Source organism: Triplophysa dalaica, chromosome 1 (genome assembly GCF_015846415.1).
Source record: "Triplophysa dalaica isolate WHDGS20190420 chromosome 1, ASM1584641v1, whole genome shotgun sequence".
Lineage (NCBI taxonomy): Eukaryota > Metazoa > Chordata > Actinopteri > Cypriniformes > Nemacheilidae > Triplophysa > Triplophysa dalaica.
In genome coordinates this window covers 4,608,787-4,630,664 of record NC_079542.1, presented here as the reverse complement: position 1 = coordinate 4,630,664, position 21,878 = coordinate 4,608,787, and the positions used below count along the sequence as shown (strand labels likewise).

The following is a 21,878-nucleotide window of genomic DNA, read 5'->3' as shown; positions in this document are numbered from 1 at the left end:
ATTTACTGGTGTGGTTACAAACATGGTGAGGTCAAGAGAATGGTCCAGGAAGACAAGAGAACAGGTGATTACTCGTCACAGGAAGGGCAATGGCTATAAGAAGATTGCAAAGATGTTAAACATACCAAGAGACACCATAGGAAGCATCATTCGCAAATTCAAGGCAAAGGGCACTGTTGAAACGCTACCTGGTCGTGGCAGAAAGAAGATGCTGACTTCGACTGTTGTGCGCAACCTGAAGCGTAGAGTGGAGAAAAGTCCTCGTGTGACTGCTGAGGAACTGAGAAAAGATTTGTCAGATGTGGGTACTGAAGTTTCTGCTCAGACAATACGGCGCACCCTGCGTAATGAAAGCCTCCATGCCAGAACTCCCAGGCGCACCCCCTTGCTGTCCCCAAAGAATAAGAAGAGTCGACTGCAGTATGCCAAAAGTTATGTGGACAAACCACAGAAGTTTTCTGTGGACTGATGAAACAAAATTAGAACTGTTTGGTCCCATGGATCAACGCTATGTTTGGAGGAGGAAGAACAAGGCCTATGAAGAAAAGAACACCTTGCCTACTGTGAAGCATGGCGGGGGGTCAATCATGCTTTGGGGCTGTTTTGCTTCTGCAGGTACTGGGAAGCTTCAGCGTGTGCAAGGTACCATGAATTCTCTTCAGTACCAGGAGATATTGGATGACAATGTGATGCAGTCCGTCACAAACCTGAGGCTTGGAAGACGTTGGACCTTTCAACAGGACAATGATCCCAAGCATACCTCCAAGTCCAGTAGAGCATGGTTGCAGATTAAAGGCTGGAACATTTTGAAGTGGCCATCGCAGTCACCAGACTTAAATCCGATTGAGAACCTCTGGTGGGACTTAAAGAAAGCAGTTGCAGTGCGCAAGCCTAAGAATGTGACTGAACTGGAGGCTTTTGCCCATGATGAATGGGCGAAGATACCCGTAGATCGCTGCAAGATACTTGTGTCAAGCTATGCTTCACGTTTAAAAGCTGTTATAACTGTAAAAGGATGTTGTACTAAGTACTAAGATTGAATGTCACTTGGGGGTTGAATAAAACTGATAATGATGTGAGCTCAGAAAAGACATTTGTGGTTATTTCATTATAAATGTTATGTTATATTTGTCTGACCTACACGTGCCTCTTTGATTTAATTGTAAGCAGGATGACTGAATGATCATAATCCATGTCAATCCGACCAAAACAATCAATTTCAGTGGGGGTTGAATAATTTTGAACACAACTGTATTTTAATGTAGCCTATTTAGGTAACTCTGTTTATTCCCCCTAGCATTTATTTTTATTTACATTTTTGTTATTTCTTTGCTTTATTTTTTTATAAATTTGGTTACAATAATTGTTTTGATCGTAATTCTGTTATTCAAAAAACAATTCTGCCTCTGAAAAATATCTGTTATTTGGTGTACTGTTACCTAATGAAGTCATGTATATTAATCATAATTTTTTTATCAAGAAATTGTGTGTATCTATCATGCACCAGCAGATGTTATAAAAGCAATATTTTGTATAAATAATAATAAAAACTACTGGCTATGGCCAATGCAAAAAATGCCACACTATTACTCTTAACTTTCTGGATTTAAAAAAATCTTAGCTTCACATTGTAAGACGCCTTATTGGTTTTGAAAAAGCATTACTATGAGCCAATGTATGCACCTGTCTTTTATCAGCCTGAAAGAACAGGACAGGTTTTTTCCAGAAAGTATAATCAAATATAATAATACTATTATTAAATATATAACTAAAGACATCTTAAAAATAATATAAAATAATAAACACAGTAGAATCTGAATATTTAGTAATATTGTTTAATAGTATAATACAAATATCTTGTTTTATTTTTATTTGATAAATTATAAACATATAAATATTAATCATAAGAACAATAGTCAATGTTCATAAGCATTTATTTACATTAGTATTCAAAAACGTATGACTACCATTCAACAAATAATAAAAATAAGTACAATGATTTCAAAAATTAAAATAATTAGTAAATAATCATATTTTTATTACATTATGCTAAAACTGAAATGAATAAGTAACCTTTTGTTTTGTTTTTAGATTTAAATGTTATTAAAGAGAAAGAGCTGAATCTCATGCTTTTGCAGGCTCCATCTTTTTTTATAGAGTTTTGTTGTATTCCATCTTGCAAAACAGCAAGAAAATGAAAGTACTTAATTGAATACACCTTCAATCAAAAAAGGCAGACATTCAACATTTTTTCCACTAGTACAATAGTTATTTACATTCATTGAATTAAACAGAACTCTCTAATCGAAAACTGATTTAACACCTGCATTTTAGGGTTAACGTTTGATTAAATCTGCAAGATACAATTTCTAGTAACATGTACGATCGTTTTAAAAGCTTGTGCTTTTGATGTTTTCCCTGTATTTTAAGCATAAACGTCTTGCTGTCAGTCCTGTTACGAACATGTCCAAGTCAATTCTCACTCCAAAAAAAGAAAGCAGGACAACTAAAGTATAGCATTTAAGAAACATGATAAATCAACAAGTAATAGCGACAATATTGGGGTGCAAGGGGTTGCTTAATCCAGAATATTGTCATAAAAGCGCATCTTAATGTTCCTTCCACCAGGCCTCATTTTCTAAACGTGCAACATTGTTTTTCTTTTGATTTTAGAGTGAATTTTTTCCTGGACAAGTTTAAGCTTTACCAAACATTTCATGTAGTTGCAAGATTGACTAAGTTACAAGAACACTAAACATGAAGTTTTGATTTATTATACTCTTAAAAGATGATAAAGTTGCCTATTTCAACTGACTATTATCATTACTGAGCTATCTGTTCACCAGATGTGATCCTCAAGACGTTGAAACTATAAAGGAAATATATTCCTGCTAAGGTTTTTAATGTTACTTAAAAGATAAGTTCACCTTCAGAATGAAAATTCTGTCGTCATTTACTAACCCTCTTGTCATTTCCAATCTGTATGACACTCTTTCTTCCGCAGAACACAAAAGAAGATATTTAGAAGAATGGTGTTATCAGCACCCCCTTCACTTGGAGTGGTTACAATAGAAGTTTAAAGAATTGCATTTGTCACTCGTATCTATATTTCAAACGTTGTATACATGCCTTTTTGCAGCCATATCATGCATCACAGCAGAGTTTTGAAATGTTAAGAAGAAAGGAGAGATTTTGATAGTTACAGGTGACAAATGCAAGTCTTTTAAGCAATCTATCCTCCACACGTTCTGCAATATTTTTCAGTTAGTGGAGTCGAGGAATTGTTATACATACAAAGCAATTCCAATACATCGCAACCCAAATTTAAATTTAAACCCAGAATCAATATAAAACTACATATGACGCGTAATAGGCATATAATTATTTCTGTGAACCTGATAATGTCAAATTCACTTTTCTTCCCGGACCCCATAACATACACCCAAAAAATATGAGACCGTGTCCAGAACAGCATTTAAAGACTCAGATCGATGATGATATGCTCAAAGATCTGCGTGCTCCCCTTGAAACTGGAAGCGAATATGAAGTCCCTCCGGTCGGTGGAGACCACAGTGAAGGAACGTGGAGCCTGGATGTAGACTTCCTTGAATCGCTCAAAAATCTTTGTTTCGTCATCCCACAGATAGATTTGTGAGAACGTGTAGTCGCTTCCTAGAGCCAGGTAGTATCTCTCCTTGAAGGTAAACGGTTGCAGGATCATGGACCCTCTTGAAGGAAGTGCCTGCACCTCGGAGAAATCCTTAGCGGTCCAATGCAAGACCTTTGAGTCCCCGATGTATCGTGTCATGGCCAGATACAGCTCCTCTTTGATCCGGAAGGCCTTGACGGCAACCACGTCTTCCATGTTGGGAATCTCTCCCTGTAAATTAAACTTCAGGGTGCTCCTGTTCCACTGGTAGATAACCGGTACTTGAGAACGGCTCGCCAGGATGAGATGAGCCTTCCCGTCCAAATCGACAAACTCAGCATCAGTATCCCGAAACCATTCGTGAAGAGACTGGTAAGAGTAGAAGCCCTTGTCGTTCCATTTGTAGAGGGTGGACAGACCGGCTTTGGAGCTGTCGGCGATGATGAAAAACCAGTCGTTGCCAATCTGGAAGGCCTCAATGTCGTTCGGCTTGGAAATTTTAGAAACTTCAATGTCCTGGAATTTGGAGAACTTGCTTTGGTCCTCATCAAACTTATAGATGTGAGAACCACCAAAGAGCTGAGCAACAATGACAAAAACCTGGTCCTGGATGATCACGGATTTGCAGGCAACGATGGATTGACCTGGGATTATTGGAAACAGATACAAAGTGAACAAAGGCAAGATTATGCTATGTATTAGCATATTCCATATGATATTAGCATATTTATACCGGTGATGTTGTCATAACTCCTGAAATTCATTTCGATGTGGTCCCATTGGAGAACCATGCAGCTCTCGATGTTTGGAGCAGCGATGGCCACATACACATCTTTCTTGTGGGAGAACGTGTCGATGGACAAAGACTCAGTAGACACAGATTGAAGAGGAATAAAATCTGGCCAAAATAAATTAAAGTTCGATTTACTCACATAACTTACTACAATCCACACAGACAGAAAAAAACACTTGTTGGAAAATGCTCATAGGATGTTGTACAGATATTCACAGCCCTTAAAGGGATAGTTCACCCAAAAGTTAAAATTCTGTCTTTTATTCATATTCATGTCATTCAAAATTGTATATGTCTTTCTTCAGAGGAACACAGAAGAAGATATTTTGTGAAATGTCTCAGTGGTTTTGTGTCCATACGATAGATGTGCATGGGGCATCATATTTGATTACCAACATTCTTCAAAATATCTTCTTGTTTGTTCTGCCACAGAAAAATGCCTACAGGTTTGGAATGGCACGAGGATGAGTAAAGGATGATATTTTCATTTTTGGGCAACAATTGTTCTATTAAAGGCCCAGTGTATAGAGTTTAGCGGCATGTGGAGGCAAGCTTGCGGATTGCAACCCCAGTTCACTCCACCCCTCCCTTGAGAAGCACCGCGTCAGCTAATACAGAGCTAATGGTGTCACGTTTTCCCTTCGTTTCCAAAGGAGATAACGTCTTTACAAAATGCCCTCTGTAGAGCAGTTTGTCAGTTTAGGGCTACTGTAAAAACAACATGGTTAGTTCCATGTAAGGGGACCCGCGTTGAATGTAGATAGAAATTTCTAATTATGCGATAATAAAAACTACACTTCATTATGTAAGGTCTTTATACACCTCTTAAGATATAGTTATGTATTTTACATTGCATTTCTGTCAATAGATCATCCAAAGAATTACACATTGGACCCTTAAGAAAAGTTTTATATGTAATTTTTACTCTTCAGTGAGTGGGTAAAAGAAACACATTAAGGACATTAAATAAAAGTTTATGCTGTAGCTTGATGCTTATTCTGACTCTCAAACATGGTCTGACTCTGAAAAGTCATGCACACGCACTCTTTCACATACCGGGGGAGACGCACTCATTATGTAAGCTTGCCATGTCATTGAGCCGTTTGCCTTTCATCTCTTCAGGCCCGGCACAGAGGACGTCTGAAACGGTGGCATTAGTGCTCTTCAGCCACAACATCAACCACTTCGCTCTGCAGTCACACTCGAAGTTATTACCCCTCAGATCTCTACAATAACATATACAACCAAAGATCAACAAAAAGGGTTTTAATAGAAAACATATGGAATTTAAGCGCATTCATTTTTACAAAATATTAACAATATGTGACCCAGACTGTGAAAACCAGGCAAGTCTCAGAATCTATTTTCGAGATAACAAGCATCAAAGATTAATTTAAAGCATTAATTTCACCATAATTTTAATCTTCGACATCTCATTACTCAGTCAACAATAAAGATATCAATGTTATACTTCAAAGAATCTTCTTTCCACAATGTAGGATGCTTATATGCAAATCACCAAAAATGACTTTAGCTGGATTTTCACAAGCAAGGTCACATATAGTATTGATTTATTTGGAAGTACAAAAATAATAGATTTTTCTGCATAGATTGGCATGCAAAGAAGTTGAAACTCACAGATCTATCAATGAATCCAGATCTATGAATAGATCTCGTGGCAAACCTTTAAGGTTGTTGTTTGCCAAAGACCTGTGAGACCAAAACCAAACACGTTACAGTACAAAACTAAACAAAAAGCATTAAAAATGTTGTAAATATGAAAGAAAGTTCCTGACGTACAGGTGGGTCAAATCCCTGAGTCCTCTAAAAGAGTATTTGGATACCGTCTCAATCTTGTTGTTTTCTATAAACCTAGAAAATGAATAGAAAACAAAACTGAAAAATTGGACACGGATGGTAAAAGATGTCTGATGATTGAAAATATATTGTGGACAGTACAGTGGAGAATAAATTTTTCTTAAAAAAAGGAAACATCTGCAATGTTTGTCTTAGTCATGTTGTTCTGCCAGGTTTGAGAACCATTTTAGTCATTAAAATACTGTAAAGGGTCACACAGATAAAATGATCATTTAAAAACACCCTCCCAGAACCATATCAATTATCGACCATATCGGTACCGGCCCATAAATGGTGGTCATTTTTATTTTATTGGTATGGGACTATTTGCTATATCCGACAAATTATGATTCACTTCCTCTAGTTGAAACACTTCAGCTGCATGTTACTCATAGTTAAAATACAGTACAGTACTGTCTTTCTGTCATGATCATTCCCTAACTGTTATTAGCAAAAAAATTGTTGTAGGTACAGTATGTAGATATTTACGAATGTGTGAATTATAGGAACGAAAGCATACTGGTTGTAGCCGACTGCTGTCTGAATGCTTTCTGTCGAGAATTTTTAGACATGTGGCTATTGAGAACACTTTTCTGGATTGCACTGAAAGAACAATTGTTACATTATACCAGAAAAGTTAAAAAGTTAAAGAATCTTTAACTAGTGTAAAGTAGGCTAAGTACATGATTATCAGGGGAAAAGTGAACTTATGGTTACACTGTAGAGATAAAGACTTAATGTTCATTTATCTTTGAAAAAAGCTGTTGATAAATATAAATCTACAGTAAGTTACCGGCAAGTAGCTGCCTAACTACAGCAACATTTTTACCGTGTATACCTTGTTTTCTGCAGTCAATGTTTTCAAACATAAGCAGTTTTGAACTTTTGTTTCAGTCTCCGAAAATGTTATATTCATTTTTAGATACTGGATATCGGCCAATATATCGCTTATCATCTTCCAATGTTAAAGAATTATCAGTGTATAGAATAGATCTAAATAAAGTCTGGCCATTTAAGCGCTATTAAGAATTATTATGAATATAATTCAAAGAAATAAAAGAAAAGAGCTATATTGATCCACACTTACAGGTACTCCAGGTGTGAAAGGCCAGAAAATGCATCATCCCGTACTGTAGTGAGAGCATTGGAGTTAAGCAACCTGTCAGTGATTTAGAGAAAATAGGTCAGAACACAGTAAGCACACAATAAACAAAATTGAAATGTTTTGAAACCATGTCTCTCAGACCATGATATGTGCCATGATAAACTCAGTGACTAAAGACACTGTATGCGTATAATACATTTGGCGAAAACTCAAATCAATACTTTCAGTGTTGGTGCAGTTAGTTCATTTTGTTTTGCTCTCTCAGGAGTAGACTTGTGTCAGTACATCAAACCGCTGACATCACGAAAGCCTTCAATGACGCCAAACACAAAGTCACAGCAGAATATACCATATCTCGTCTCAACAGCATCAGAGAGCCAGAGAGAAAGTGTGAAATGCTCTCTGAAAGCAAGTGCACTAAAAATCTCTCCGTAAAACAGCCCCAGAAGTAAAAGATAAATAACTGATGGATCAAACAAATACCTGGTGATCACACTGTTCATATGAATACAAGTTTTCAGGGTTGTGAAGCGTAGGGCTGATCAATTAAAATTGAATACAAGAAAACTAAAAGAGGACAGATATCCGTGTCTGAGGTTATCCAAAACTAGCATTTATACTAGATAGTCCCAAAAGACGAGACCAATATTGCAGTGATAATATATGGCTAATCCTCATATACGGGGAACAATGATTGAATCGCTTATTGAAAAGGGGGAGAGCATGGAACATTGTAACACTCAATACATGTAACATAAATAATCATTTAATTCACACATGTAGATGTGCACCTTTTCTTTCCAAAATTCCAGACAGATTCAGAAACAATTAAGACATGTTTACATATTTGCACGCTTGGTAAAAAGTCCCATTAATGTAATCAGTGCTAATTTATAAAAATGATGCAATTTAATAAAAAGTTAGATCTTACAATGTATTTTGAACCAAAGCATTTGTTTTTAGTCTGATTTGAAAACAGCGACCAACGCAGAAGCCTGGCCCGAAGTTAGCTTTTTATATTTCATTTATATGAATGTTTAAATGTATATTAATTGTATTAAATTAAATAAAAACTACTCTGCAGTCATTGATTCTTTGCAGAGGTCTACCGAAAGTAAGGTTGGGCCACAAAACGTTTGTTTTTGTTGTTGCCGCTGAAATCTTCAATAGAGCTCCGGCAGTCACATGACCTATTCTGTTTGCACCGCCATTCTGGCAGGCAAGGACAGCCGGGAGCAAATATGCCGCCAGCATGAGTTTCAAGCCAACAGACTTTAATTCAAAAGACTTAGACCATGTGCATAGCAAAACTTAATTCATTTAACATAAAAGATCCCATAATGCCCACGGGATGCTTTGAAGTGTATCAATAATGAAACGGACACATATCCTGACCTGCAGGATCCTAATATCTACAACTTCCTCATCAACTTTTCATCATCCTACTCCAGACACTCTTTCAAAGCCTGAGTGGTCAAAATTGAGGTGAATTTTCGAATGGATATTCAACTTTGGAGTTTGCCGGCTTTAACCTGCTTTGTCGTCATTGGCAGGGTAAGTCAACTGTGTTGTTGGCTAACGTAATCGACCCTTGGTGTCCTTGTTTGTAGCCAGCATAGCTATACCACTGATCTTGCAGGTTAAACACTCTCTAAAAACTAAATTAACCTCCATTGAAGCTGTGGGTGGTGGTCAGACATGATGGGGTTGTGTTAGGAGCCCACTGCGGATTGCACAGCTGGACTAGGCGAGTGCTGCTCTCATGTGTCTTGTTCAGGATTTGGCAGCATAAGGACAGAGAGGAAGAGATAGCGGTGACATGTGTTGGTAAGCACGTTTTATTGCAGTTAATCATTAAATCGTCCTATAAGATAAAACGATTTGCCCCTTGCTTTCCTCCACCTGTTGGCGTCCTGGCTCACAGCAGCTTACCCTACGGTTTGTAAAGTATCAAATTGTCAATACCAATGCTACAGCCGCTCTAGCGCTCTTCTGATAGCCTGCCAAAATGGCGGCGTTGAGATTACGTGACGTCAACCTCCGGAGCTCTAATGGAATGTGGGAAAAGAAGAAATGCTCAGAAAGAAAATCTGCATTTGAAATAATAGATACTGCGAGGTAGATTTAAAATTACTGCCGTATTTCACCAATATTTAACACAGTGATATCTTTCCTGTGACGTCATCTTAGTACAAGGGTACCAAATAAACACCACTGTAAATTATTATAGCCTAGTCACACATTGTCCCAAAATAATAGGTTTTACAGGAAAGCACTTTATTTTTAAATCCTGTTACTTACACACAGAAACTGTGTATATACTATAGTACAAATCGAACGTTAAACCATATTACCAGTATATGACCAAGTATATTACCAGTATTTTGCTGGCTAAGCAAGCACATCGTAAGTGCACATACTGTAAAATAAAGTGCAAGCGTTACCTGTGCTCTCTCAAACTAATTTAGAGGATCAACTGAATGAACCTGATGGATGTTAAGAGGATTTTACAACTGCGAAGCAGAAAGTTTGTGAGAAGTGCCCTTTCCATGGATCAATACGAAGACATTTAAGTGCACCCTGGACTCAACATCATCTCAGAAGGGCTTTACTTACAGTAACTGTAAGGACGGGGTGTGAGCGAACATCGCCTCTTTGACTTCAGAGAAGGTCCCGTTCACAATACTCCTGCAAAAACAAGATGTTGGAAACCCTTCACAATAAGGTCTCATAAAGTAAGATTAGTGAACGCATTAAATACCATTAACTAACAATGAGCATCATATTCACAGCAATGCATCTCCTAGTTCTTGTTTGTTAGTCCATAATGTTAACTTCTGATTTCAAAAATGCATTTGCAAATGTTGAAAGAAATTAAGATAAATGAATGATGTAGGCTATTGTTAGTTCATGTTAACTGTATGTAGCCCTTCACACATGTAACTGTATTGTAAATTGTAGCCAATACCTTTATTACAAGCACTTATACACAGGCCTACAAGTTCATATATTATTAGCGTGATTTTGCGTAAAGCTGGACACTTTTTGTGAATGGGATGATTGGAAAAGTGTCCCGCCTTACCCAAATCACCCTGCATGTGTTATAATAACAATTTGAAATGCATCGGTTCTGAAAACGCAAAAATGATGTTCCCCCATCATAGCTGAGGATGTACATAAAAATGGAGACATACGCATGTACAAATATGTAGACTTACAGTGAACTGACATCGTTGGGAATGTATCTCGGGACGTAAGAAGACCCGACGCAGATAATCGACTCCTTTGAGCAGCTGCACGAGTACGGACATTTAAACGCCCTTTTCCCGGTGATCGCCGACGGGATCAGAAGCAATAATACCGCCGATATAATCACGCAATGTTTGACGACGATCCCCATCTTGCTCGTCAGGTTTGCATGTGTGAATCGGGAACAGATCATGAAGACATCCACCCTGCAGCATGAATGCAGCACTCACGCGCCTGACATCAGCACATCATCTCCTCGCGCTTTATTTATTTATTTATTACGGCGCCCGATATCGGCGGATGCTGGTCGAACAGCCTGAGTGGATCAATACAATGATGTTGACTTTTACAGATGTGAATCCCAGCCGAAGAAAACAATAGAAACCATCACATTTTGTAATATGTTTAATGGTTATATGGGTTTAATGGAAACTATGGGTGTGTATGGCGATATAGCCTATTGGGTTTTATTTTTTGGATGTTATATGGCAGATGGGAACCAACAGAACACCATTAAATAATAAGACCAAAAACACAATAGATATACATGTTGTAGTGGTTTTATAGGTAAACAACTGATGGTTCCTCAAAGTGTTTTTCAACCATGAAAGGGATGTTAAGAAATATTTTTCAGGGCCAATATTCACTCAAGCTGTCAGAAATCCTGACGTATAACTCATTATTTACAGATATAATCTTTGTTTAGCATATAAAAGGAATATTTGGAGAATATTTTAGAGAGGTCTATAGGAAAGAGAGATTTGCAGCACCATGGACAGCTCCCGAACTCTCTCACTATTCTTAACCATAGACGACTAAACACTCCACATCTTTCATACCTGTTAATGCCAAAAAGCAAAAGTGTTTCAAAATAATGCACTTTGACAACTTGCTACAACTATTCTTTAGAGTTTGACGTGAAACTTAAGTCAGAAATGAAAATTCTGTCATCATTAACTCACCATCATGTCATTTCCAAACTGTATGACTTTCCTTCTTTCACAAAACACAAAAGAAGATATTCTGAAGAATGTTGTTAACCGGCACCTATTCACTTGCATTGGTTTTGTGTCCGTTCAGTAGAAGTGAATGGGTGCCTGCGCTGCCCAGTTACCTTTTCTTTCAAAATATCTTCTTTTGTGTTCAATCAATAAAACAAAGCTAAAATGGTTTTTCGAAGTCTCCTTTTATTTAGTGTTTCTCATCCCGAATGTCACTGCTATTACAAGAATGAATTCAATTACCTTAGAGGTAACTGAAGTCAAGATAAAACAGTGAATGCAAAACAAATTTACTGTTAGAGTCAGTGATGGCTTAGGCCTACATCAGGACAGTCCATTCAGGTTGATCAAAAAATAAATAATCACTGAAATTCAGTGAAGGAACTACTGTTTGAATCTAACTCGTGACCATAGTTCATGGAAGTCTTACAAGGTCTAACTAACGTTTACCTGTTATTCATTATTTGTTAAAGAAATCACATTTCTACACTGTCTGTCCTAGAATGAATGTCTTAATAATACTCTCTTTTTTAAAAGCCAACAATAACCGGTTAGATTCTTATAATACCATATGACTGTCTCCTTTTTCATTTTGCACAAATTGTTGCACCATGCACACCTGGATTAAAATAACAGAATTATCCTTAAAAAAGTATGCTGTATTAAAGGGATTCTCACAAAATCTTGATTTCTTAAAAACACTTGTTTCAACAAATTAGTTTTATATTCATTTAAAACAAGATATTACTTTTTAAAAGACATTCATTTCAAAACTTTTAATGACAATTTAACACAATGTAAAAAAATGCCTTAAAAATGATCGTTACCATAACCATTTGAAACTGTCAATCTCATAGCATGTTTTGCTAAAAACAAGTGAAGCCATGATGCCTAAGCAAGTTTTACTAATCATACATCATACGTAAATGAATTTTATCTTAATAGAATAAAATTTCTTTAAATGTGGAAAACTACCTGTGGAGGTAAGGAGAAGGGAAACAAACGTGACAAGAGAATATAACGTTTTTACTAGAATTTTTTTTGAACTTTTTAGCCTTTTTAAAAGGTACTAGATGCCTTTCTTCACATTAAATCAAACTTAATGTAAATGTTAGTGTAGGTTTAAAAAACATGGAGGATGAAAATAACAGTCCTAGACATTTCTTTTTCCACTATTTTTTTCATTTTTATTTTACATGAATATTCTGTCAGTCATTTGAGGACGTCTAGTAAAACATCCAATTGTGTTTTTTCACAATACTTTCATTTTATTCTGTTTAAATTACAACGTACAATGCACTCAGACAAATTGGGATTTCAGCAGAAAAAGTAATAAAACACGTACATAATTCATTTCTATGTCCAAATTATGTTTTGTCCAAGGTAGAGAACACAATTATCTTTATTATGATAATTTTTTTATTACCGAAATGTATGTTTTATAATTCAACTCCATGATGTTTCAGTGATTTCGTGAGAATCACCCATATCTGTAATGCAGTGTAAATATTTAATAAAGCCAGTTTGCATAAAAGAATTCATGGTATTGTGTGCGTTTATTATCAGAGCTTTTAACTCCAGTTTAAATCGCTTTGGTTTAGTTAAAAAGAAATTGATACATTGAATATCAAATTATCAACAAATTTCAAACATAAGATAATTACGACAACATCAAGAAAACACAAAGCGAATGTGTAGAGAATTACACAACACCATAAACGCTCAGGGAACCGTTTGGTCTTCCAAACCTTCAGCGGCCGATGTAGACTCATTCTTCTCTACAGGCGCTTCTTTCCTAAGACTCTTAAGGCATTTCTCAAGTCTCTTCATGCACAAAGTTACGTCATCTTTGGTTATTCCTATGGCTGATGCTGCATTGAGGTACGGGCAGTGATAGGCATCTGTATGTGACATGAAGCCGTGAAATGTGTGTCCGCTAACAGTCTGTTCCACACCAAGAGGAATCACTCTACAACAAAGAGATGTGAATGAGAAAAATATGAATAATGTTCATACAGAACAACATGAGTAAATGCATAGAAAAATGTAAAGATTTTACCACAATGCCTTCAAAATCACAACATACATTTAGGTCAATGTATGACCGTGTCCTGAATGACAGTACTAAAATACTAAATATTTATTGCATGTCTCTCTGAGAAAGTCAGTATTTAGTCCATGGCAGGCTAAAAGGAGTAGAGGAGATAATGTCACAAGATAAACCCATGAGAGTAAGAAAAACCTTCATTTGAATAATGAGAGTAGACAGCAAAAAGACTGTTTCACATCAATATTACAGCAGGTTACTCAATGTCCAGCAGTAAATATTGTCCTTAAGAGAAGGGGATGTCTGCCAATTCAGCTATTAGGGTCAGAAAAAAAAGCTAAATCAGGACAGCAGATGTCTTTTTTGTTTCAATTTCTAAGCGAAATGCGAGTGGTGTTTGTCCTTCTGAAAGACAATGGCAGGATGTGTTTTGGATGTTTGCCAGGGCATTGCTATGTGGACTGTTTTATTGCCTTTTTGTTGGGCCGGTGTTTCTTAAATGGACAGAACACGATTTCTATAAAACAAAAATTTGTTGGTACAAAACAATTTATTGGTTTTTGACACCAAAAATAATCTTAAAACAATTATTGATAAGTTTTGATGTAGTGCTTCAGGAGGATATATACATTTGTCATTTACATTTCCAAACATTCCTTTTCACCTTCAATCTTATTTGTGATGCAAATTTTCTGGATTTATTCCGTCTCAATTTTATCTTTTCTTCATGTAATAATAGACAAACTCGACGATGGCGAGACCAGATTTCCTTGTGGAGCACCAGCTGTTGTCAGACTCCTACTGACATACTAAAGCAGAAGATATAAATAATTGACTTAAACCATTTTCTGAGAAAATACTAACGTGCCCAAGATGTTTGCACAGTACTGTAATTGTTTCTAGAAATAGCAAGTTGTAGTATATTTTATCAGAAAAAAAAAAATTTGTGAGTGGGTGGACTTCAAATGATGTGGAGGGAAGGGTCTTGTAGTTAAAGTGATAGATCAAACGAAAATGATAATTCGGTCATCATTTACTCAAACTCTTGTCATTTAAAACCTTAGTGACTCTTGTATTGAAAAGCGTTGTTAACTGGACCCCATTTACATGCATTGGTTTTGTGTCTGTACAATAGAAGTGAAGGGCGTCCAGGGCTTTTCGGTTACCAACTTTCGTTAATATATATATTTGTGTTCAATGGAGGAAAGAAAGTCATAAAGGGTTGGAATGACTATATGGTGGGTAAATGATAACAGAATTTTCATTTTTGGCTGAACTATCACCTTTAAAAATTGAGATTAACAGTGCAGTGTTAAAGGGATACTCCAACCACAAATGAAAATTCTGTATAAATTTCGTTGTTCAGGTTCAATGGAGATATTTGAAAAAATGTTAGAAACTGAGACTTCTTAGGCACTATTGACTACCACAGTAGAAAAAATTACAAAGGTATTCAAAATTGCCCCAGAACTGTTCACTTTCCAAAACTCTTAAAAATATCTCTCGTATAAAAATTGTCAGTGATGCCCCAGAAATGTCGCTAACATTCTTACATATTGCTAACAAAAGCGAGTTCCACATATTGCTAACAAATTCACAACATTTATAAATATTTGGAACACCTTGATGATGAGTCGATGACAGAATTTTCATTTTCGGGTGAAGTATCCCTTTAAAACAAATGGCTTTCACACCTAAAATGTTTAATCCTCATAGTCCACAACCAAAGGCTAAAACACTCCCTTAATATGGACAGGTTCCAGTAACTTTATTTACAATAAATCTTAATGCTATACAATAATCACTAAATAATCACGTTCTGTTGAATTATGTTTTTCTTTATAACAGGAAGAATCCTTTTATTAGCGCAGACGTGAGAGCAGACAGTATCTCACCTGGCACCAGACACCTGTCTGGTGAAGAGCATGGAGCCCAGCTGGGTGACCGCTTTATCACTGTGCGCCTGGAGACAGTTCAAGGACATGGCTGGAGAACACCAGAATAAAAAACACCATTTGAAGGGTCATGAAACACTCCAACACATGTTTTGAGATGTTGCCATGTGATGAAAGACAATGAGGTTATCATATGACATAAAGGTAACAGATACTGTGAAATGCCTATGTGTTTTACGGTAATATGGTCTATATTTTATGAACTTGCTATATGATCACTCTACAAGCAAGGACATATGAGCCCGACATGAGACATGTGATATTTTTATCATTTCTCACCCAGTGATATTGGATTGTGTGGCGTGTGCAGCAGTCTCTCTCCGTGCCGCTCAGCTAGAGCTTTCAGCTCCTGCGCCAGGTGGCCGTACAGCTCCTGCGGGCCATACAAAACTACAGCTATAAATAGCTCTTCAATCTTTTTATATGTTGTACGTTGTGTTTTGTGCTAATATTGCAGGTTTGTGTCTGCCGGTCTACACCCACCACCTGCTTTCTCTCCTCCACTGTTCTCAGTTCTGTACTGTCTGTGTTGGCAGTGCTACGATTCACCGCTGAGATCGATTGCAAATGAACTGAAGGGGGTCTTTAGGTTACTTTTTGCTACAATGATGCTATTAATAAGATGCCCTTTTATGTAATCACAACAAGCTTTTCCACAGCCTACAGAATTACATACATCAAATCGATAAACATGGGGTTTATAAATATATATAATGCAAGTTCTGCCTTTTTCTTCATGTAATAATAGACAAACTCGATGATTGTGAGACCAGATTTCCGTGTGGAGCTGTTGTCAGACATGTCGTAGAATAATATATTGGGAAGAAATTGTAAGTGGGGGGACTTCAAATATTGTTGTGTGGTCTTGAGGTTATAAAGGTTGAGATTCACAGTCCTACGCTATTGTTTAAGGGATATCCACCCACAAATTAAAACTCTGTCATGAATTACTGACCCTCAAGTTCTTTCAAACCTGTATAAAGTTTGTTCAAGTTGAAAAGAAAGATATTTGGAAGAATGTTAGCAACTAAAACTTCTGGGGCACCATTGACTACCATAGTAGAAAAAAATTACAAAGGTAGTCAAAAGTCCCCCAGAACTGTTCCCTAAATGTTCAACAGAACAAAATGCAATAATATATATATTGAGAGAGAAAGAGAGACCGTATTTGGATATAAAATGTAATCTTGAACCGTTGTGCATTTTAGAAACTGAAGAAACTGACAAATAGAGAGAGTGAACCTGGAATGCACTAGGTCTTTTTCTACATCTAATCCTTACTTTTGATTGGGTACCATTGACTACCATAGTTGAAAAAATTTAGTATTTTTTCTGTTGAACACAAAAGATTATATTTTTTAAGAATATAGGTAAGCAAACTCTGACTACACTGTAATTTTTCCCACAATGCAAGTGAATGGTGCCCCAGAATCTCAGAAAGTTGCCAACATTTTTCTAACTATCTTTCTTTGTGTTCAACCGAACAAAGAAATTATGCAGGTTTGGAGCAACTTGAAGTTAAGTAAACGATGACAACATTTTCATTTTGGGGTGAACTATCCCTTTATTATCTCTACACTTATCTCTTTATTTGTCTTTTTGTTTGTGTATATGCTGATCATAAATACGGTTGGAGATCTGGTCATGAACAAACAATGATAAGAGATTTAATTTTTCTGAACAAAAATTCTACTATTATCATTTGGTTGATGATTAAAATTTGTAAAACAATTTCATAGATATACATTGGAGGCCATATGTATAGCAACAAACTACATATATATGCAGCCATATATTGCATCAAGAAATACACTTTTGACTTCCCAGTCAAAGCAACATCGCAGAATATTTTAGCACATCCTAGCAACCACCCAAAACGCAACATAATCACGCACTAATCCCACTTCACATCGTACTGTAATATGCTGAAAGAATGAGTTCATTCAAAACCATAAACTTAGTCTTCAGAGATTCATCCCCTTTGGCTGAAGATCACATGCCACTGAATTCAGTCATAGAGAACATCTTAATGCGGCAACATAACAACCTTTTTTCCATATGACTCTAAATGATTAATAATCCAGCTGCATTAGTGCTCAATCAATAGCTTTCATGGCTTCTCTATTATAATGTGAGTGGATTTTACCGCAAGTGTTTCAAAAGATACTGTGTTTCAGAAAATTGGATGCTGCACACACAACTTAAATGTAGCTTTGTAGCTCTGTGTCTCACCTTTCTTTGTGACAAGAGTTTCTTGTAGCCGCTCGCTCCAAGTGAAAGCAGAGTGATGAGGACGTCTAGAGATGGAGAAGCTGAAGCTCGACCTAAGGAAAATAGATGTGATGTGATCTCAATGCATTTAAATCAACAGATCACAAGCACTGAGAACCGTAATGCATATAACACTTCAATGCTTTTTATGGAGAACTAAAGAACAAGAAATAAAATGTTGTGTATAAAGCAGAGCACACACAACAACAGTTGACCACTGTGGTGTACAACTACAATATAATATTTATAATCCCTTATAAAGAAAACACCTTAATACAATTAAAAAAATGAGAAAGAATCATCTGTATTGATGTGATAATGAATATTTCATTATCTGAATATAACAGTCTTTATATATATTATACAGTATGTGAATATTAAATTATAATCTTGCACTGGTGTCACAGTCATGCATTTGATAAATATTCAGAGCTGAAGAAACTGACAAAACCACAAGTGTGTTTTCTCTGAGTAACTCACTCCAGCACACTGAGAAAATCAATAAGAGATTGTTGGGGATTTCCTCTGCAGTGCAGAAATAAAATGGGAAGGATATGCAGAGAGGAACGTTGTAGCATCTCATACAAAAAAATCTAGCACAACTCTTTCTGTATATGTAGGCAGTTAAGGCATAAATTGAGGAATATTATAAAAATTGTATAAAAAAATTAAGAGATCCCTTCATCTTGCTTGTACTGTATTCTTGGACAATACCAGTTCAGTGTCTGTTGAATTTCAACAAAACCAAACCTCAGGAATGTCAAAGTCACCCCACATGTGAAAGTTGTAAAAAAGCAGACCTACTCCATCATATATTCATATATTCAAATAAAGTTACATGTGAAAACATTACATTTGACAAGATATTTTTTGTTCATCTGTACAGTTTTTCCCATTTAAATTAAAAAATAAATAAAATGCAAATAAATAAAAAAAATTGTAGAAATGTTGTCGCTAGTACAGAGAATTAAACAAAATGATAACTTTACTTAAACATGTTCCTAAATTGTAAATTCAGAAAAGCTGCGCTGCAAATAATTTGGGAGTGTTCTCTTCATTCTTTTCGCAGCTGTATAATTTGTAAATATTCATACCTGGGTAAATTTGACTGATTTCTTTAATGAAGACTTCATCAAATCCAGCAATGATAGCACCACCGACTGGGACCATGAAATTTTTATCGAGGCTTTGGACAAAAGCATCAATTCTTCCCACACGGGCTCCCTAGAAGGCACAACATAAGTCAATTTCACCGAAAAAAGTAAATAAATCAAACAAACACACCAAATGCAACATCACTGTAGGGTTACCTGTTGTATAAGGTGCATACATTTGGATGACTGCACTCCGTAGGCATTGTTGACTATGTGAGGGATATCATGCTTTGCACACAAAACAGCGAGTTCCTCTAGTCTGAAAAAATAGTTACAGTTTGTTTATTTTGAGATGTGTAATTTTGGGTTTGTCCTTTATGTCTACAAATTTGAAAAAAGTCTATACGTCTAAATGTGTGTTTTAGTGAAGTAACTCTATATGGTCCAGTGGTTTTGACCTGCCTGTCAGGAACGCGTGGTGCAAAACAGGACGTTGTGGAATGGACACAGAGGATGTTTTTGGCACCCAACTCCTCAATCTTTCTCTCCACTTCCTCCAGGTTTGTTCGTAGCTCATCTCCTTCCAGAACATTCTCAATCACCACAGGCTCAAAACCTTGTAAAAGTTAAAGCACATTTGATCTGAAGCATGTTAAATAGACATGTGACCCCACAGCATCATGACAAAACTGCTCCCTATGACTCAAAAAGAAAAGAGAAGAAGTGTTTTCTGTAACACCAGTGGTTCTCCAAAAGAACCTTACCAGCAGTCACCATCGATTTGAAGCAAGACTTCTGGTCAATTCGAGGCCAAAGGATGTAGCGGGCCTCAGGCCTTCTGTGTCTCAATGTGAGGAAACACAATGTGAGACTCATTCCTGTCGCCATGGGGACCACAAAGCACGAGGATGCACTCCTAACACCTGTGAAAACATTTATAATTACAATTTGGCAAAGCATCCTTCTTCCCAAAGCTTAGACTCAAATCACTACACAAGACACATAATCTTTAATACATCTTAATTAAATAATATTCAAATAAAAAGTCATAGATGTATATTTTCCAAAACTATTGTACTTATATGTGACCGTGGATCACAAAACCAGTCTTAAATTGCACAGGAACATTTTTAGTGAAAGACAAAAATACATTGTATGGGTCAAAATGATAGATTTTTTCTTTTATGCCATAAATCATTAGGATATTAAGTAAAGATCACGTTCCATGAAGATATTTTGTAAATTTCCTACCCTAAATATATAAAAACTTTTGTGAGTGGATGGCCTGCCACAGTTCCCCTGAGTAACAACTTCAAAGGCAATTTTCTCAATATTTTCATTTTTTTGTATCATGTTTTAAACGGTTGTACCTCAGCCAGACATTTTCCTATTCTAACAACTCATACATCAATAGAAATCTCATTTATTCAGCTTTCAGATTATGTAAGAATCTCAATTTCGAAAAATGTATCCATAAGACTGGTTTTGTTGTCCAGGGTCCATACTGTGAGATACTAATACGTCCATTTATCAAGTATGTAGCTTAACAAAATATTATAAAGATATAAGCTTTGACGTAAAAGGTCACCTGTAAATTTCAGAACATCCAGGACTACCGAATTGGTGATTTTATTTAGGAGACTGGAACCAGCAGCCTTGGGTTGAACAGCAGCGATGTCCCCTGATCGACCAATGCCGTGGATCAGTCTAACGGAGACATCAAAGTCTGATATCAAAGGCAAACCATCACAGAAATTGGATGAAATTGTTATAATGAAATTTGTACTGGTTTGAATGTAAACTGTAATGGTGTTTGTGGGTCTCTAATACCGGCAGGTGGGAATCAAACTGCCACCACTAAATCCTACTGAAATGAGGGCCAAAACATACATAATGGAACTTTGTTTTTGTTTCAGTGGTAACACCATTCATTATGGTATTGGTAATCTAAAGAGTTTGTATGTTTTCCCGGCAGGGGCTTTCATTCTTATCCTATTTCTCTATAACCAACCCTCACTTCGTGTCTTTGTGCTTTGACAGGCACAAAACTTTACGGTGAGCATTTCCAACCTGTAATGTCTTCTGGCTACCAGACTGGAAGCGACTCTGCCCTCCCGCTCTCCCACACCACAGTTTCCCAAGAAGTTGTTGCTGTCCATGATCGCCAGCTCATTCAGAAACAGCTCTATGGTGCTTTCGTCCCATCCCTCCTCTGGACATTTACCCTGAAACACAAAAAAGTCAAAGTCTACAAAAACACACATGCTTGCAGAGTAGGCCTAATGCAATACACATTCATATGGTTTCCAATGTGAATACCATAATACAAATTTTGCAAAAATCGAATTAAATTATGGTTAAATTATTATAAACAAATATGATTTGACCCCACAAAGATTATTCTAATTGACAATTAAACAAATATTGCAATACAAACCAATTAAAAGGAGTTCCTCCATTAGTAAACTGAGCATGCGCAGTAATACGATCATTACCTGGTCCAAGAGGACACGAATCAGATGCTCGTGACCGCGACGAGCCTGCAGCCCCTGGCGAACATATGAAGACGAGACGATCTTTTCGCTCAGGCCGAAATTCTCGATGTTCATGTCCCTTTAATCACGAAAACCGCTGCAGATGTTAATAGTCAGGAAACACGCCTGCACGTGTTCAAAGTGTCGATAGGGTCTAATGCTGTTTGACAGTGTTAAATCGTTCCGGAAATACTGTTTTAAGTAATCCGCCCCCGTTTCTGTTGCACTACGGATGGTCTGCTGTGAGGTTAAACATTTTCTAAATTATCTGAGTCAGCGTGAAGTTCAAATCAATCGGTTTCTGAGTTCACTGTTTACTTCCG

General features: G+C 36.6%; 2 protein-coding genes across 3 annotated transcripts; both read right to left on the bottom strand.

Annotated features, from left to right (window-relative positions):
• Positions 1 to 1,821: 1,821 nt before the first annotated feature.
• lgi2a (leucine-rich repeat LGI family, member 2a) lies at positions 1,822 to 11,495 on the bottom strand. Of its 2 annotated transcripts, none has more exons than XM_056750999.1 (8): positions 10,623 to 11,495; positions 10,021 to 10,092; positions 7,387 to 7,458; positions 6,243 to 6,314; positions 6,081 to 6,152; positions 5,499 to 5,668; positions 4,383 to 4,547; positions 1,822 to 4,293 (listed from the first exon to the last, which is right to left on the bottom strand). In XM_056750999.1, the coding sequence occupies exons 1-8, from the start codon at positions 10,844 to 10,846 to the stop codon at positions 3,476 to 3,478; spliced, it is 1,665 nt and encodes a 554-aa protein (XP_056606977.1). In that variant the 5' UTR covers positions 10,847 to 11,495; the 3' UTR covers positions 1,822 to 3,475. The 2 variants fall into 2 exon arrangements, with proteins under 2 accessions (XP_056606977.1, XP_056607699.1); XM_056751721.1 differs by having other exon boundaries at positions 10,634 to 11,495.
• A 1,332-nt stretch (positions 11,496 to 12,827) lies between these two features.
• sepsecs (Sep (O-phosphoserine) tRNA:Sec (selenocysteine) tRNA synthase) lies at positions 12,828 to 21,878 on the bottom strand. The gene is made up of 11 exons (XM_056745340.1): positions 21,517 to 21,878; positions 21,092 to 21,246; positions 20,610 to 20,728; positions 19,786 to 19,944; positions 19,484 to 19,637; positions 19,238 to 19,340; positions 19,022 to 19,151; positions 17,889 to 17,980; positions 15,936 to 16,029; positions 15,597 to 15,687; positions 12,828 to 13,623 (listed from the first exon to the last, which is right to left on the bottom strand). The coding sequence occupies exons 1-11, from the start codon at positions 21,628 to 21,630 to the stop codon at positions 13,377 to 13,379; spliced, it is 1,458 nt and encodes a 485-aa protein (XP_056601318.1). The 5' UTR covers positions 21,631 to 21,878; the 3' UTR covers positions 12,828 to 13,376.